This window comes from Zosterops lateralis (genome assembly GCF_965231275.1).
Source record: "Zosterops lateralis genome assembly, chromosome: 5".
Lineage (NCBI taxonomy): Eukaryota > Metazoa > Chordata > Aves > Passeriformes > Zosteropidae > Zosterops > Zosterops lateralis.
The window spans coordinates 47,833,973-47,850,025 of record NC_139766.1 but is presented as its reverse complement, the minus strand read 5'-3'; the positions used below and the strand labels follow the sequence as shown (position 1 = coordinate 47,850,025).

The window sequence follows — 16,053 nt, the reverse complement described above, 5'->3', positions numbered from 1 at the left end:
ATTGTACTTTAATTCTCTTTGCAGAGTCCCTGAGATTTTATTAAATATTAACATCAATTACATTTATTTTAAAGCTGGGAATGTTGGACTTAAACCAGTTAGGACTAGTATTTAGGGAATTAGATTGTTAAGGTATTTGGGAGGTAACACTGAGTGACCTGCAGATGTTATGTTAAAGATACCCAAAATCACAGCCACCACCACCACTCCCCACACAGCTGATTACACTGCCCTTAATTAAATGATTGACCCAGGAAACTCTGGCAGTGAGAGTGCTTTGCCCCTTTGATCCTGGGCATAGGGCACATCCTCCCTCTAATTCAGGGAAAATTCGGCCATGCCCCTCACCTTGGGTGGCTGCTGTTGGAGGAAGAAACAGTGTGAGGTGATGATGCCAAGCAGCTCTGGAGACATTTCCAGTATGAGTCTTCCCGGAGGTGTGAGACACTTACAGCATAGTACACATTGCTGGGGAAGGATTGCCTTCATGCCCTTGATACCTGGATGGTCAGAAGGCTTAGACGTGACAAGCAGACGGATTTAGCTTCATTTGGCACCAAGGGTGAAATGCAGTTTTCACAGCCTGGAAGAGCTGTGCAGAGCCCCTTTATTTTTCCATTGCTCTGTGTGGAAGACTCATGGCTGCACTGGGAGAACTGACACAGAGGATTTTGTAGGCCAGAGACCCTGACTTCAGCTTGGAGGGGGTGATGAAAAGCAAACGTGAGCTGTGACCATGAAGAATTCACATCTCAGCTGCTTGTGCTGCCCAGGGGCTCAGTGCCCTGCTCTGCCTTAAACACTTTCCACAGGGGAGGGGGAGTGCACACAAAGCCTGTTTAATTAGATGAACTCTATCCCAAGTGAAATGGAGGATTGCATGTTTCCTCCAGATGGTGAAAGTAGTTTTTTTCTTTAAGGCAGGAGAAAATAAGCAGGTGTGAGTATGGGGCCTACCTGTATTGGTTTTAATCAGCAACTTTAAGCAAACTCAGTGTTCTCATCAGAAAAGGGGAAAAATAAACAGCTGAGCGCTGTGATTCATTTACACTTCAAATATACTTTGAGTTGGTTATTCCTCAATTAATCAAATAGCTGGTGTATCCCTAAAGTAGTATAAAGTGACACGCTGTGTGAAATCAATTTTCCCTTCCAAAATCATTAAATTCAGTAGCCTGTGACTACATCCCTGCTAATTCTAGTACCGGTCCTTTCATCCTCCATTAACTTTGGCACGCCTAACAGGCTGTCAAAAATAATTTCCCAGAACGTAAATAATTCAGAAATTAAAAATTAATAAATAATAACAGAGAGCTACTGGGAGATAGACTGGGTCAATTAGTCAGCTCTGCATTCTGTTTCTTCGCAGCAGGGGGGCAGCCACATTCGTTACTAGAATCTTTCCTCCGATTCCTAGGTCTGATTTACGGCTCTTCATTACTGGATCCAGTCAGACACAATTACCTCCATCACTATCTCAGTTCCTAACTTCAAAGAAACACACATTTTCTTGTCTGCTTTTTTTCTCCTTGCAGCAGCCTCAGCTTGACGTCCCTGGAATTTCTTCCATGCGGACTAATTAATAAGACTTTGACTTATCATATTCACTCCTCTTCTTTGATGTCCTACCTTAGTCAATCATCCTATTTAATTAGAATTTCAATGATAACTTTACTTATCTCGTGGCTAGATGTAAATTAAAATAACGGGATTTTAATTCTCTTTCTTACAGGGTTATGACATTTTTGACAGAAAAAGTTTCAACCCAAATACGATATTATGTACTTCCTATGCTAGGACTGCATTCCACTAAGTTGTTTTTCCCTTTGCTACAAAATAATTTTGCTTGTTTAACAAGCTCCACTGAAATGGAAATGAATTACAGCTTCTCATAACGTAATTTGCACAGGTCTGTGTTGTGGAAGGTTATGTTGATAGAAATTAGTATAATCAGATTGTGACACATGCCACATAGTTAACAAGGAAAGGGAATGAGATTTGTAAGAAAAAAATCAGCTCCAGAGAGACAGTGGAGCCAAGGACCTCTTCTTTTCCCCCTTTTCAACAGTTGCTAATGCTTTTCCAAGGTTTCTTGTTTTCTTTCCACATTTATGGACCTAAGCCTGTCGGTTGTATCCAAGCAGCACCTGAGGTTGGATTCTGACTTCACTGAAATATTTCTAAAATGCATATTCATACACTGTTCATGGAAATGGTATAGTGCCTGTGACTTAACAAGAGCAGCACACCCCTCGGCCATCACATCTTTTCCTCTCTGCAGCACCCAGTATGTGCTTGCCCACAGGCTTGTTTTCTTTCCCATGCCTCTTAGAATGTGCCAGTCTAAACTGGTACAACAGCAAGTGAATATGAGTGAAAACATTTCACATTTTTTAATTGAAGCTTATTGTGGAGAAAAGCCCTAGAGGGGTCCATGAAGAGAAGTTAATGGGATAGTGGAATCCTCCTAGGGCCTGGTAGATTCCTAGAAGTGGTACAAAAGTGTGAGGAAAGTATAAGGAGATCCAGCCAGGCTTATCAAGCCTTATCCCTTTGGGAACTCTCACTCTTACTCTGTTGGAACTTTCTGTGTGACCAAGCAAATGGTCATGCACATAGATAGGGGCTTTCAGTAAAAAGAGAGATCAAGACAGGACCATGTGGAAAAGAAAGAAAGGATGGTCAACCTACCAAGAATAGGTCTTAAACTGTGAACAAAGCATTCTTCTGATGCCTTAAGCAGAATATGGTGACAACCTGCTGGCTGGTGCGAAATACATTCCATTACTAAACTACTATCAGAGGAGATTATCTTTCCAATCTGATCTGGTGGAAAAGAGGTTTACAGTTTTGCACTATCAATAAGGAAGTACACCCTGGAAGCCAGCCTCCAGTTTTCTCAATGAAAAAGGCCCACAACCTCAGATGCTATGCTTCCACTGACATCCTAGAAGAGAAAAAAAAATGGATTTTCTAGGATGCCACTCTTATTTTTCCACATTGTTTTACTGGGCATTTGCTAATCCATCCCCTTTGTTGCAGTCAAGGAAAGAAGAAAATGCAGAAAGAGTTAATGAGACATGTTGGATGTGGAAAATGACTGCTCCCAAAAGAGACGTTTTGGTCCTGTGAAGAGGTAGGAGTAGCAGAGAACATTAATCACTTGACTAATCTGTACAAAATGGGCTTAGTGAGGTTCTGCCTCAAATCTTATCCCCACATTAGATAGCATTAAACCAGTTGTCATTAAGCTAACATTTCTAGATGCTCTGGTGAGCCGTTTGCCTGATAGCCCTGTTTCTCTTACAAAAAGAACTGAAAATGCTTGAAAAACTAGGCCAGTACATCAGCAGAAGCAAATGGCTGGAATTTAACTGACAGTTTCTAAAACTTACAGCAGTTGAGTTTACAGCCTAAATGGGGTGAGTTCAAAAATGTATCAATACTATTATCAGTAACAAAATAGTTACCTGTTGCACTGACAACATCTAAACCACTCTATCATAATTTAACAGCGTTGTTCTTTAACAATTGAATTCTGTTACACTTTTATATTTAGGCATGATTATTTAATCTAACTTAATTGGCTTTCTTATTCCCCTCAGGGTTCTGGGCCTAGAAAGTTCATGTTAAATACTCTAATTGCTCTGAAATGTCTTCTAAAATATGCTCCTATTTTAAATATACCCTAATATCTAGTTCATACATATTTTCTCTTCTTTCATGAATTAAAAAATAATTCTAGTGTCCATGATTTGCACTTAAAAAGAGTCAATAATTAACCAAAATAATAATTATAGATTGAAAACAGGGAGGATGCAGTACAGCAAACTGTGAGTTACAAACACATAAATAAGGCCAGGAGCACACATCAAAGCTTTCTGAGCACCTGCTAATCTCCAAAAGCAGAGCTGAAGTCACTAATGATGGCTGCAGCAGCACCCTACGTACTTAATGTGTGGGTCCTTGAGTATCATTGTGAAACAGCGCTCAGGTCAGTGGTGCAAAAGAGCGTTTGGGAGCTCAGAAATGGTGAGCCCAACTCCATCCTACATGCAGATGGTGATTTCCCATGGATGCTGTATGCAGATTTTCACAGGGCGAGTCAGGATCAATTAAGGCAGCAGCCAAAAGGCGTTCACACGCACCCTGAGAAGAAGGGGAAGGACTTGGTGTGGCAGTGGGAACACCACTACTGCCACCTGAGGATGGAGGGCAGAAATTATAGAAATGTGTGCTTTAAAATCTCTTGGTCTTTCATGTCAGAGCCAGGTGGTGGGGTGGAATCCAGGTCCATTAGTAAGGTCACATATGGATAGCAGAGGCCAGATGCTGATTTCAGAATACAGAGACAGCTCTACTTGTCAACATGCTCCTCAGCTAGGGAGAGACCCAGGGGTTTGGGATGGGAGAGGAAGCAAACATCTGGGAGAAGTTTCTCCCTTCCTTCCTATCAACACAGTCTTTAATGAAAAAGTGAGGGGCTGCCAGAGGTACCTTCTGTGCATTTAGATTTTAATACGGCAGATATTAAACTTTAACTCTTGCTATTTCCATTCTTTTCTTTTCTCAGGGGTCTACCAGAGGTGATTAAATAGATTTCACAGAACATTGTGAGTTTGATGGGACCCACAAGGATCATTGAGTCCAACTCTTAGGAGAATAGCCTATACAGGGATTGAACCTACAACCATGGTGTTATTAGCACCATGCTCACACCAAATGAGATAATCTCAAAAGTCAGAAAATGTGACACAGCTCAGGACACTTGGGTGATGCTGATGGATGAAGACAGGGAGGATGTATTAAGGGAGAGTCTACTAGGTGTGTTCTTTTTTCCCTACGTTTTTCCTAGGTACCTGGGGCCTGAAAATGGGAGGTTGAGTCAGGCAGACCTTTGACCTGAGCAGCAGAGAAGGGTTTATAACTTCATGCTCCTGTGTGAGGCCCTGTCCCGGAGCACATGGCACACTGAGCAGAGCAAGGAGGTGTCAGGCAAATGTGGGTACTGTGTAGCTCTCCAGAGGGCCCAGTTTCAGGATCAGCCCGCCTGCCTGGCCCATGCCCAGGAGGGCCAGTGCTGGTCAGGAGCCAGGGAACCTTGAGAGGAATGGAGTACGTGAAGGACAGCCCTGCAGTGTCCCAGGCAAGGCTTTCGAGGGATTCTGGGCAACCAGCCTTTCCTCGTGGGAGTTTGGTGTAAGACACACAGTGCCCAGGTGTGTCACCTGCCAGTTTGCCCTGGAAAAGCGTGTACGAGTGACCTGGAATTCAGAGCTGAGAACAGAAGGATTGGGAACGGCTTCTTGGCCCACAGCTACATGGCCGAGCCTCACTACCATGATGAAACACAAACCCTTCTTTCCGAAGACAGAAGTCGATATTTTAGTTAAACAGTTTTTCGGTAAAACACACAATCGATAAAACGGGGCCTCCATCGCTCCGGCTCCCGATCCCGCCGCCGAGCGGCGCCCCGCCCCGCTTCAGCCGTACAACATGGCGCCACTTGCACCGCCGTTCCGTACAATATGGCGGCACCCACTCACCAACCTGCCTGGTGGACGGACTCAAGCGCGCATGCGCTGCTATTTCTTCCGGGCTCCGGCGCGCCGCTATTTCAATGTTGACCCGCGCATTTCTGCTTCCTCTTCCAGGTCCGGCGGCGCCAGGTATGGCGGCGGGTGACCAGGGGCTGTGGGCGTCCATCCGCCTCCATCCGTGGCCGGACGGGCGGCGAGCGCGATCCGAGCCCCCGAGGGGCTGTGGGGAGGGACTGGCGGTGCTGCCGCTGCCTGCGCGGGGCTGGAGTGGGGGGCAGAGCTGCCCGGCAGAGAGGCCGGGCCTCCCCAGGCCTCCGCCCTGGGGCTCCCGGGGCTGCGCATGAAGCTTATGCTGACTATAAAATACGTAGCTGCTAAAATGCTTAATGCTAAAGCATTAAGCTGTTCCTCAGGAGAGCGTGATATACTCCGGGTATGACCAGGATGTTGGTGCTCAAGTTAGTTCGAGTGAATCTTCACTGCGGATCGCATCGTGCCCGCTGTCACAGCGTTTTGTTTTTCTCTAACATAGTTGAGCTGCCTGTCGCTTTTCAGGAAAGGTTTTAGTTTTATTAATACGGAATCGGCAGCTGCTGATTCACATCTGGCTCAGTACGGGTGATCCTGTGAGGTGTGAACTTCCCTGTGGACATGGAGCTCTTAACCAGTGCCGCTTTGGTTTTTTATTTATTTAGGGGTGAAAAATGGTGCAGCGCCTGACATACCGCCGTAGGTTGTCCTACAACACAGCTTCCAACAAGACCAGACTGTAAGTAGGACAGTTTGTAAGAAAACTTACGTCGTAAACAGGTGATGTTTCACTTTTGATTGTTGTGTTAACTGAGTGATTTTCTGCTGTTCTTAGGTCCCGAACACCCGGGAACAGGATTGTTTACCTTTACACCAAGAAAGTGGGAAAGGCCCCCAAGTCAGCATGTGGTATTTGCCCAGGAAGACTTCGTGGTGTAAGTATGATTGTAAACACCTCAGAAACTGCTGTTTATCTGCAGCAGCATTTTTTCAGTACAAAGAGCTTTTCCAAGTATACAATAGGCCTGTTTATTGACCAGTTATTGTTGAAATAGCTTTTTTTCTTTAAAATATTCAAGTCAAATGCTGTAAAGTTTACTGGCAAGTAAGTTTTGGAAGCTCGAACTTTCTTCAATGCTCCTGGTTTGCATTGTTATTAAATATAAACTCCTGTTTTAGAAAATCTGAAAATTTTAAAGCTAGACAGGACAATTCTATAGCAAATTTGAAAATGTAAATTAGACCTATTAGGCTTGCAGAAAAAAAAAAAAAAAGAGTAAGCCAAGTTTAGAAAAGTCTTATGTTTAGAAAAAAGGAATTAATGTTCTTAATGTATTTTTTGTCAGAATGTTTTCTCGAAGTAACACCATTTCTTTTAAGAATCATGGGAATGCTTGAGTAATGTTGATCATTGAGCAGTGACTATATTTGAAAAAAACAGTCTTTTTTATAACCAATTTTTTAATGAACCTCTTGGTGAACCCCTGTAGTGGAATGAAAAGATCACCTTAGGAATGCTGAAGATGGCACATACAATGAGCTGCGCCCTCGGTCATTTTTTAGTATTTTAAATAGTAAACTTCAGGCGTTGCTTTTTTTTTTTTTTTTTTTTCTAAACTGTGAAAGTGGTGTTGGTTTTTATGTGGCACATATACAGAATTGCTGTCCTATGACACACTTCTTTTTTTTTTGCTGTCTGTAGGTCCGTGCTGTGCGCCCCAAAGTTCTGATGAGGCTGTCAAAAACAAAGAAGCACGTTAGCAGAGCCTATGGTGGTTCCATGTGCGCCAAGTGTGTCCGTGACAGGTAATGTACAGAGAGCCAGCTTTATTCCTGAGGTTGCTGCTTAAAAATTTTTACATCTCTCTCTGATCTCATAACGTGGACCCAAACTTTGAAGGCTCTTCTCTGGCATTGGTGTAGGGAGATGGAGTGTGTGTGGGGGGGGCACATCAAGCAGTGATATGTGTGATTTTGTCCCTTGGATTTGAGGAAGTTCCTGCATGTGGAGTTCCTTTGTTCTTCAGGACTTCTTACTGCACTGTTGCATTGATGCTAAACAGTCTCCTTGGGATGGATTTTTGTCTTTTGTATTGACTGCCCATAGTAAAAATTATTCTGTTCTGCTGTCCTGTTTTGCCTTATGCAGGTTTAATTGAATTTTTCACTTCTTTGTAGTGGTTTGGGATTCAGAGATATTACTTGGTTGGGTGTTAAGCAGCCTTATGTGGTTAAGCTTTAAAATGGCCTTTGGTGGGCCTCACTGAATTTAGTTTATTGTGTAGCAATTGCATATCCTATGCTTCCTTGGCAAGTTTGAGGAAAAACATGACCACGAGCGTGTCATCTCTGTGAATGGTGAACAAAGCAGATCTCTGGGGTCAGCAATCTAATGCCAGTTTTTTTCGCCTGTTGTGCCCCAGTAATTTTTTTTTTTCTTTTTGACATGCGTAAGTTCTAAGACAAATTACATTAGGCACCACCAAAGATGAGCTGTTACAGCTGCAGAGCCATAGCATAACTTTGTTATGCTTTTTTTCTTGAGTGTTTTCCCAAACCTATCACGAGATTGATAGGTAGTTTTTAGTGCATGAGTATGTTTTATTCTTACTGTGCCTAAACCAGAAATTGCAGCCATCTCCTTTCCTGTAATGGTCAGGTTTTCTCCTGCACCTGCTTAGGCCTCTGACAGGTTTCTGTACTGCAGAAGTAGCCCATATGTACCAGATACTTACAGAAGACAATTTAATGTTAAAGAGTAAAAGAGTGTGTGTGATACACTTGTGCAGTTGACTCAGAACCATCAAATAGTCTGTTGGTGTGTGAGTGCTGTGCATAGATCTGTCCCATCTACCTGGTGGCCCTGCATGTCTTCCAGAATAGTATTTGGCCATGATGTGACCTGCTCGGTTTTTCCCTGTTGATATGCAAGGAGCTTTAATCCTGACAGGGAAAGTATTCCTGGTTTTGCTAACTACATGCATGTAGTTTCCTGTAGTTCTGAGGAAGAGAGCTGACCACGACTTGTCACACCAATTCTGACTTCAACAGAATTAAATTAATTTTCCAGTTAGGAGTTCTGCTTTTTGCCTTTCAAGTTTGTGAGGATGGAAAACTTTCCCATGTTCAGCCATCAAGTATTACCTTGCTTGCCTCCAAGCCACTTACCCTAAATTTGCAGGCACTGTAGTCTGCCATCCCCAAACTGCTGCCACTGTCCCTTTCTTTTGCTGCTGGCAAGAACAGCAGTGGGTTCCCTTTTTATGTAACTGTGGAACTAACACCACATATGCAATGAATGTGGGAGATGGGAAAAATTAATTGTAATTTGTCTTATTTTTGTGTTTATTCTTTAGTAATAGACACATATCCTAAAGTAGTTTTTCTTTTTCCAGGATCAAACGAGCTTTTCTTATTGAGGAGCAGAAGATCGTTGTGAAAGTGTTGAAGGCACAAGCACAGAGCCAGAAGTCAAAGTGAATCTATTTGTAGTTTCAGGCCAATAAATGAAATCTCCACTTTTCCTGTGTCCTGTCATTTCATGTGCACCTCAAAGCTGGTAGGAACTGCTGCTTCTCGCAGGTCGTACAGTGCAGAGCTGGGTTTTCCTGCAACAAAACCTGTAAGTCAGGATGCTCTGTTCAGTGCTGCCTGCTGACAGGGAAATCAAGCAGCTGGAAGGAGGTCAGGTTGAACAGGGCTCCCAGCTCAGGCTCAGTCATGCAGAGGGATTGGAATAACTTTCAGCAGTTACAGGTTTTCTTTCAGCAGCTGTTTATGAAGCCTTTGGAAGACTTGGCTCAGAAGAAAGTGGAGACTTTGAAAAAGAAGAGCAAACAAAAAGGCCAGGTTGTATAAGCCTAAGGTAGATTTTTTTTAATTGTATGTGGTATTACTCCAGTGAGGGTGGAGAGAATAGTCTTAACTTTTCAAAGCCAGTTCTTGTATCCACCAGACAGTAGCATACTGCTACATTTGGATATCCTGGAAGAAAGCTGCAGTTGCTGTACCCTGTTAGGTCTTCCTGGGTCAGGAGTTAGAGGTGCAATACCAACAGAGCTCCAGGGTGTGGCTAGGACAGACCTTTAAAGGCTTCCTGATTTAGAGTAGCCATTTGGGCCTCTGGTATTGAAATTCAAACCGAAGTTTGTTGCTTTATCATCAAGGATGTAATGTAAAAAGTGGAAATGGCTTTGCTTCATTCTGTTTTGTAGAGAGCTCTAAATGTGTCTCTTAACACCATCCAAGAGTGTTACAATGCAGCTGGGATGGTTCTTGCTTTGCTTATACGTGCAGTGGTATTCCTCAGCCCCAACTCTGAATTTTAAACTGCTTTTAGTGTCTGATGGGCATCTATTTTTTCCTGTTTTTAACCAATAACTATTTTTTGAAAGGTAGTGAGCTTCACCATGAGAGTAAGGAAGGAGGAGAGTTACTGAGCATACAGGCTAACTGGGAGCTGTGAGAGTGCCTCTTGAAGGGGTTTCTGAGGTCACCTGTGCAGTCTACTCAGGCTGTGGCTCAGAGATGTGTGCAGGTTACTCCTGAGTGCATGCTGCCTTTTTATCCTGCCTAGCTCTGTCAGCTGTAGTCAGCCTAGAGACAGAGGACGGAAGGCCGAGTTGAAAAACCCTTCTGGTGGCAGTGAGCTGGTGCTTTGGGTGAGGTGCCTGGAAACTCTCAGCTGCCTCCTGGGTGTGACAGCAGGAGGTGGCTCTGGTGCGGGATAAGTGACTTAATTCTGTGCGTGGTGAAAGGAGTTGTACCTCCCTAAGGATTTCTTCAACAGTGTACCAAGGAGTTAAAATAATTCTCAATATTCTCAAAATGGATAGATGTAGCTTGAAGTGTGCAAAGCATTTCTCCTCAGGTGCAAAGGCGGCAGCTCATTTAAGGAGGTTTTGACTACTTTACTACTGTAACGTTTTTACTACTCTAACGTTTTGGGTGCTGTTACTATAACATTTCCATGGTTGTCTTACTGTTCTAGTACAACCTTTAGTACTTTAGCATGCTGGGGAAAAAAAAAAGAAGTTGGTGCTGAGGTCTCTTCTGCTCCCATTCCTTCAGGACAACGGCCACGTGCAGCTGCTGTCTATTCAGCTTTTGAAAAAGGTGATGGGCTTGGTAGAGGATGAGGGAAAAAAGCCCCTGCAGAGAATTGTGAGGCAGAGCCTGCTCCCACTCTTCCTGCACTGCCACGAGGGGAACCAGCGCGTGGCAAAGGTGAGGTTTTGCGTGATGCTGGTGCATCCCCCACAGGGGGCTCGGCCGCCTCCTGCCCGGGCACCTCTCCCGGGTGGCGGCCTCCTCCTGGCCTTGGCAGTGGGACGCGGGTCCTGTGCCCTGCGCTGGGCTGCGCTTCCATCACCTCCCGTCTCTGCCGCTCTCCAGGCCTCTCGGGAAACGCTGCACGCTGCGGCCGGCTTCCTGCACAGGAGCGATCTGGAGCAAGTGCTCCAGACGCAGAAGCTGGTGAAGTTCGCCGAGCGTCTGGTAAGGACGGCCTGGAGGAGCCCCCTGACCGCGGTGCTCAGTGCGTGGGGCCGTAGCTGCGGTCCCTGCCCAGTGCCGCAGGCAGGGGCGCCGGCCAGGGCCCCACACGCCGCTCCCTTCCCTGGTGTCGGGCGGGCACTTCTCCAGGCTCCTGCCGGCCGGGCCTCGGGGCTGTGCGGGCAGGGGAGGCCGAGGGGCCGAGCCCGCGCCAACCCGTCCCTCCTGCCGCTCTCTCCAGCTGGTGCAGGACGAGAGCCGAGCGGCCGGATACCTGCGTTGGGCCCTGCCCTACCTGGAGAGCCCACGGGAGCCCCTGCGACAAGCGGCCATCAGGATCATTGGTGAGCCACCAGCCCGGCACCCTCCCAGCCCCGGCAGGAACATCTGTGCCCGGCGCCTGGAGCCGCGCCTGCCGTCGGGGCGCTGCCGTCCTGTGCTGCTCCTGCCCTTCCCTGGGGCCTCAGCAGGCGCCAAGGGCCCGGGCTCAGTCCGGCCTGGGCAGGGGGGCGGGAGGGAGCTGTGCCGCTGGGGCCCTGACAGGCTCTGTGTTCCCAGGGATCGCCGGGGTGCTCCTGATGGGGCAGGAGGAAGAACTGCAGGCCCTCAGCCAGGGTGAGTGAGGGCAGCGGGCTGTCAGCAGGGGCTGCCGGGGGGAGCTGCAATGCCTGGGCAGGGGGCTGCAATCCCTGGCCCCGGTGCAGAGGGCTTCGCTCCCTGTGTGGAAAAGGGGGGGCACGGGCAGAACACAGAGAGGTTTCAGGGCTGCGGGCAGGGTGATTTGTGGCCAGTGCCTTGTGGCCACTCCCGTTGGCCCCTCCTCTCTTGGGGTGGCCACGGCAAGAGGCGGGTGGGATGGCCCTTGGCAGGAGAGTCTCCTGGGATTCCCGCAGATCCGGGCTCTGACCGTGGCACTGTGCCTGTCTCTTCCAGCTCTTCAGGCCCTGAGAGATGATGACAGCCCCTCTCTCCTAAGCCTTTTTGTCCAACTGAAATTCGAGGGGCGAGCTGCAGAGCTGCGGTCATCTGCCAGCCCAGAAACTGGTGCCTTCAGGCACCAGGGACGATGAGACCACCCGGATATCAAAGGAGATAGAGACCAGCCCAGAGCTCCAGGCAGAGCTGGCGATTGATGCAGCAGAGCCATTGGAAGCTCGCGTGGCTTCACCCCCTCCCTGCCTTGCTACGCTCTCCATCCCTTCTCCCTCCACTATTCCTCCCTTTTGACACCTCCATCCCTTCAGCCCTCAGACCACGCCCTTTCATCCCCTTTCTTCCCTCCCAGCTCATCCCTTTGCCTTGCTACACTCTCCATCCCTTCTCCCTCCGCTATTCCTCCCTTTTGACAGCTCCATCCCTTCAGCCCTCAGACCACGCCCTTTCATCCCCTTTCTTCCCTCCCCATCCCTTTCATCCCCTTCTTTCCCCAGCTCATCCCTTTGCTTCGCTTTCCATTAATAAACCGTTTGTCTTGTTCACTTTATCTGCATCTCTGTGGAGCTGAAGCAATGTAAACCCAGAGCCCTGGGACACACATTATGTTATAAATGGGCGGAGATAATATTTTTCTCCTTCAAATGCCTTTATTAATCAGCTCTTACAATGCTGGCTCGAGGGGTTTGGCAGCCCGGTGCGCCCTTGAGGAGGAGGGTCCTTGTCAGCTCTGCAGCAGGAAGTTCAGCAGGGCTGGAGAACTCTTCCCTCGCTGGGAGTGTCCTCAGGGTTCTGAATTCAGTCTGTTTGCCTCGGGGTCTCACTCTTGGTTTGGGAATTTTAAGTTCCAGTGAGTTACAAAAACTGGAAAAATCAGTTCCACCGATGCTCTAGGGTACACACGGCCTAGTATTGGTTCTTGTGGGTTTAAATTTTACTTAGGTTTATTTTTAGAAGGGGTTTTTGGTGTTAAAAGGGTCCCGAGATGCACCTGGGATTTTTAATTTGCATGTACAGGGTCGCTCTGGGGGCGCGGGGGTTGCAGAGGCTCCAGCCGCCTCATGGCATGGCTGCGCTTGGAGAGCAAGCGTTTTGGAGGTCTCGATGGTGGCAGGGCTGTGAGGTGGGGACGGAGCGCGCCGGAGCGGTGGCGGGAGCGGGTTCTTTTTGGAGCGGGGCGGCGGTCTGGCGGCTGCCCGGCTGGTTGTGCCACGTGGTGGTTTTGCGGGCTTTGGGGTTTTCCGCGCCGGGCTCGGGCCGGGGCGTGCTGCCGCGGCGGCGGTTTGGCGGCCCGGCGGCGGCCCGGGGACACGGCTCTTCACGGGAGCCCGGGGACGCGCCGTCTGGTTGGCAGAGCCGTAGCAGCCGCGGCCGCCCGGGAGCGGTTTGGGAGCCGGGGTCGGCGGCGACCGCGGGAGCACACGGCATTGCTCCAGCAGCGGCGGCAGCAGCAGGGGTCGGGGCCGGGGCGGCCCCGCTCACTCTTGGCTTCCTCGGCGGCTGGGGTCCCCGCGGTGGGCAGCGCCCCGGAGCCAAATGGGAGCCGTGCGGCACGCTATCAGCCACGGGGGCTCTCCCGTGGCCTCGGTGGCGGGCGGGCAAGCTTCCCCTCGCCCGGCTCCGGCGGCAGGAGGGCCCGGCCCCGGCGGCGGGCGGCTCGCTCTGGCGTCGGGGTGGGGGTGGGGGCCGGGAGCCGCGGTGCCGGCAGCTGTTTTGCGGCGGGCTCAGCAGCCGATACCGCATGGCTGCGGGCCTTCGCCTCCCCCTCCCGGCTTTCTGGCACTCACGGCAGGCGAACTCACTTTGGCATTGGGGGGTGGCTGCGGTTTTTAAAGAGCTCCCTCCTTTTTGCTTAACAAGGTGGCTTCTCGTTGTTACATTACAAAATAAACATTCAGGATATTAATACACTTATTACATAACAATCAAGTGTTTCAATTCTCTAAATTTCATTTCTTTCAGATAGATGTAGCTTGAAGTGTGCAAAGCATTTCTTTTCAGGTGCAAAGGCTGCAGCTCATTTAAAGAGGTTTTGACTACTTTACTACTGTAACGTTTTTACTACTCTAACGTTTTGGGTGCTGTTACTATAACATTTCCATGGTTGTCTTACTCTTCTAGTACAACCTTTAGTACTTTCGCATGCTGGGGAAAAAAAAAAAAGCAACGAGGGCAGGTGCGTGTAACCTGCCCCTGTTTTGCATTAAAGGCTGTGAGATTAGGGTTTTCTTCTGGCTTTTGGAAAGGAGTAGAGATGGAGGGAAAATAATTTCGGAATAATGAGGATAAATGTCATAAACATCTGTTGACAGGCACTGAGAGGGAGAGCCTTCCAAGCAGGAAGGGTAAGACTGAAAATAGCCAGCCATAAATGATGTGATTGCACCAGAAAGCAACAGTTATGAGTTAGAAGTGGTATTGCCACTACAGGCAGAAATCAAAGCAGTCATTAAGCGGTGTGTCAGTGAAATGAGACCTGTAATTGTTTTAAAATTGTCTGAGCAGTTGGCTACAGTGTAGGAATGGGGGCAGACATTTGGGGAAGGGCTGTGCAATGGGAAGTAGGCTGGGTAGTGTGGCAGGGTGGGCAAGTTCAGCTTGCACTTTGAAATGCATTCCTGTAACCTGGAGTGAAGAGTTCTTCCCTGCCCCTTTCTTCAAACAAGAGGAACTCCAGAGGTTTTCACCCAAAACGGGGAGTTTTTCTGGCCTGCTGCCTGGCTGCTGCTCTCCAAAGCGAGCTGAAGACAGGCAGGAGGGGCTGGGCTGGGCCAAGGAGGTGTTAGCACAGTTAGAGGAGTGTGTGACATGGGCTGCAACACAGTATCCATTTGCTCCCAGCAGCTACTGCTGTGATGTGTGCTGGTCTGTGTGCAGCTGTCGGGTCAGGATGGGCACCAGATCCCATGATACGGGCAAAGGGCATCCCAAGTGCCATGCACCCCTACAAACTACAGACCCAAGGACTGGGGTAAGGCCTAATACAGAACTTTCTGTACTTGACACATCTGCATCTCCCCAGCCGTCACTGTGCAAACTCATATGTGGGATGTGGCTTCACTTTCCCCCACTGGAAAACTACATCAACGCAGGGGTGCCCAGAGTGTTTGCTGATGACTTGAGCCATCAAATCATTCAAGATCCTTTTGGGCTGTCTTAGACGCTTAGGGTGAGGGATTCCTTCCAACCTGGGCCACTTTGGGTGGAGTGGGGGGTCAGCGCCAGAGCAGGTGGCAGGGTGTGCAAGGGCCCTTTAAGACACACTGCAGCACGGTAACGGTGGAATGGAAGAGGAATGGGTGTCCGTTGTGGCATGTGGTGACATTAGCCGTTGGTGGCAACGCAGCCACGCCAGAGTGCTCAGTGCTGGCGACGGGAGAGGACGTGCAGGAGCAGTGCTGTGAGGAGTCCCCGCACAGTGCACTCTTTCGCGTCCGACCCGGAGCTTTTCTGAGGCGCTACTTCCGCGGCTGGCCCGACGGCCAGACCGCGGCTCTTGGTGACTAGTAGCTTTCCCGAGACCAGACGGCATGGCTGGCATGGCGGCCAGATTTCTCCATCTTTTTAAAGTTCCTAGGAAGAACAGAAATACAAGCCCTGCAGATGCTCCAGCACAACAGCCTGAAGAGCTGGAGCAGTTCCAGCCACTGCAGGATGGTGAGTGCTAGAGCTGGGCTACAGGGCTGATGGCTGTGGACAGCTTGGCCCCATCCCCATTCCCATCCCGCCCACAGACGGGATGGAAGAGGGGCTGAGGCTCTCCCCACAGCAGCTGTGCTCCATCCCCTGGGGCATCCCAGGGCTGTCCCTGCCTGGGGAGTGGAGGCCTGCCTTCTCTGGCCTCTCCTGCAGCCCCCTCAGCTCTGGCTGTGCTCTTTGCCAGATGCAGCCATGCACCGGACACAAGAGCAGAAGCCCGCCCGTGGCCGCATCCGCACAACCCTCAAGGTACCTGCAGCCATCTCCACCTGGGCTGGGCCTGCTGTCACTGCTCAGCCGAGCTCCGCGCTTGGAGCGCTCCATGGAACATGCTTCTCTTCCCCGTCCTTTGCTCTCC

General features: G+C 48.9%; 1 protein-coding gene across 1 annotated transcript; it reads left to right on the top strand.

Moving 5' to 3' along the window:
• The first annotated feature begins 5,615 nt into the window (after positions 1 to 5,615).
• RPL34 (ribosomal protein L34) lies at positions 5,616 to 9,092 on the top strand. The gene is made up of 5 exons (XM_083861969.1): positions 5,616 to 5,669; positions 6,236 to 6,309; positions 6,406 to 6,505; positions 7,273 to 7,376; positions 8,966 to 9,092. The coding sequence occupies exons 2-5, from the start codon at positions 6,245 to 6,247 to the stop codon at positions 9,048 to 9,050; spliced, it is 354 nt and encodes a 117-aa protein (XP_083718095.1). The 5' UTR covers positions 5,616 to 5,669; positions 6,236 to 6,244; the 3' UTR covers positions 9,051 to 9,092.
• The last annotated feature ends 6,961 nt before the right edge of the window (positions 9,093 to 16,053 follow it).

Excerpts from the sequence above, each read along its gene's own strand:
- RPL34 (XM_083861969.1), top strand. The coding sequence starts at position 6,245 with ATGGTGCAGCGCCTGACATACCGCCGTAGGTTGTCCTACAACACAGCT. Across the intron at positions 6,506-7,272 it reads GCCCAGGAAGACTTCGTGGT|GTCCGTGCTGTGCGCCCCAA; the intron begins GTAAGTATGATT and ends TGCTGTCTGTAG. Across the intron at positions 7,377-8,965 it reads GCCAAGTGTGTCCGTGACAG|GATCAAACGAGCTTTTCTTA; the intron begins GTAATGTACAGA and ends TTCTTTTTCCAG.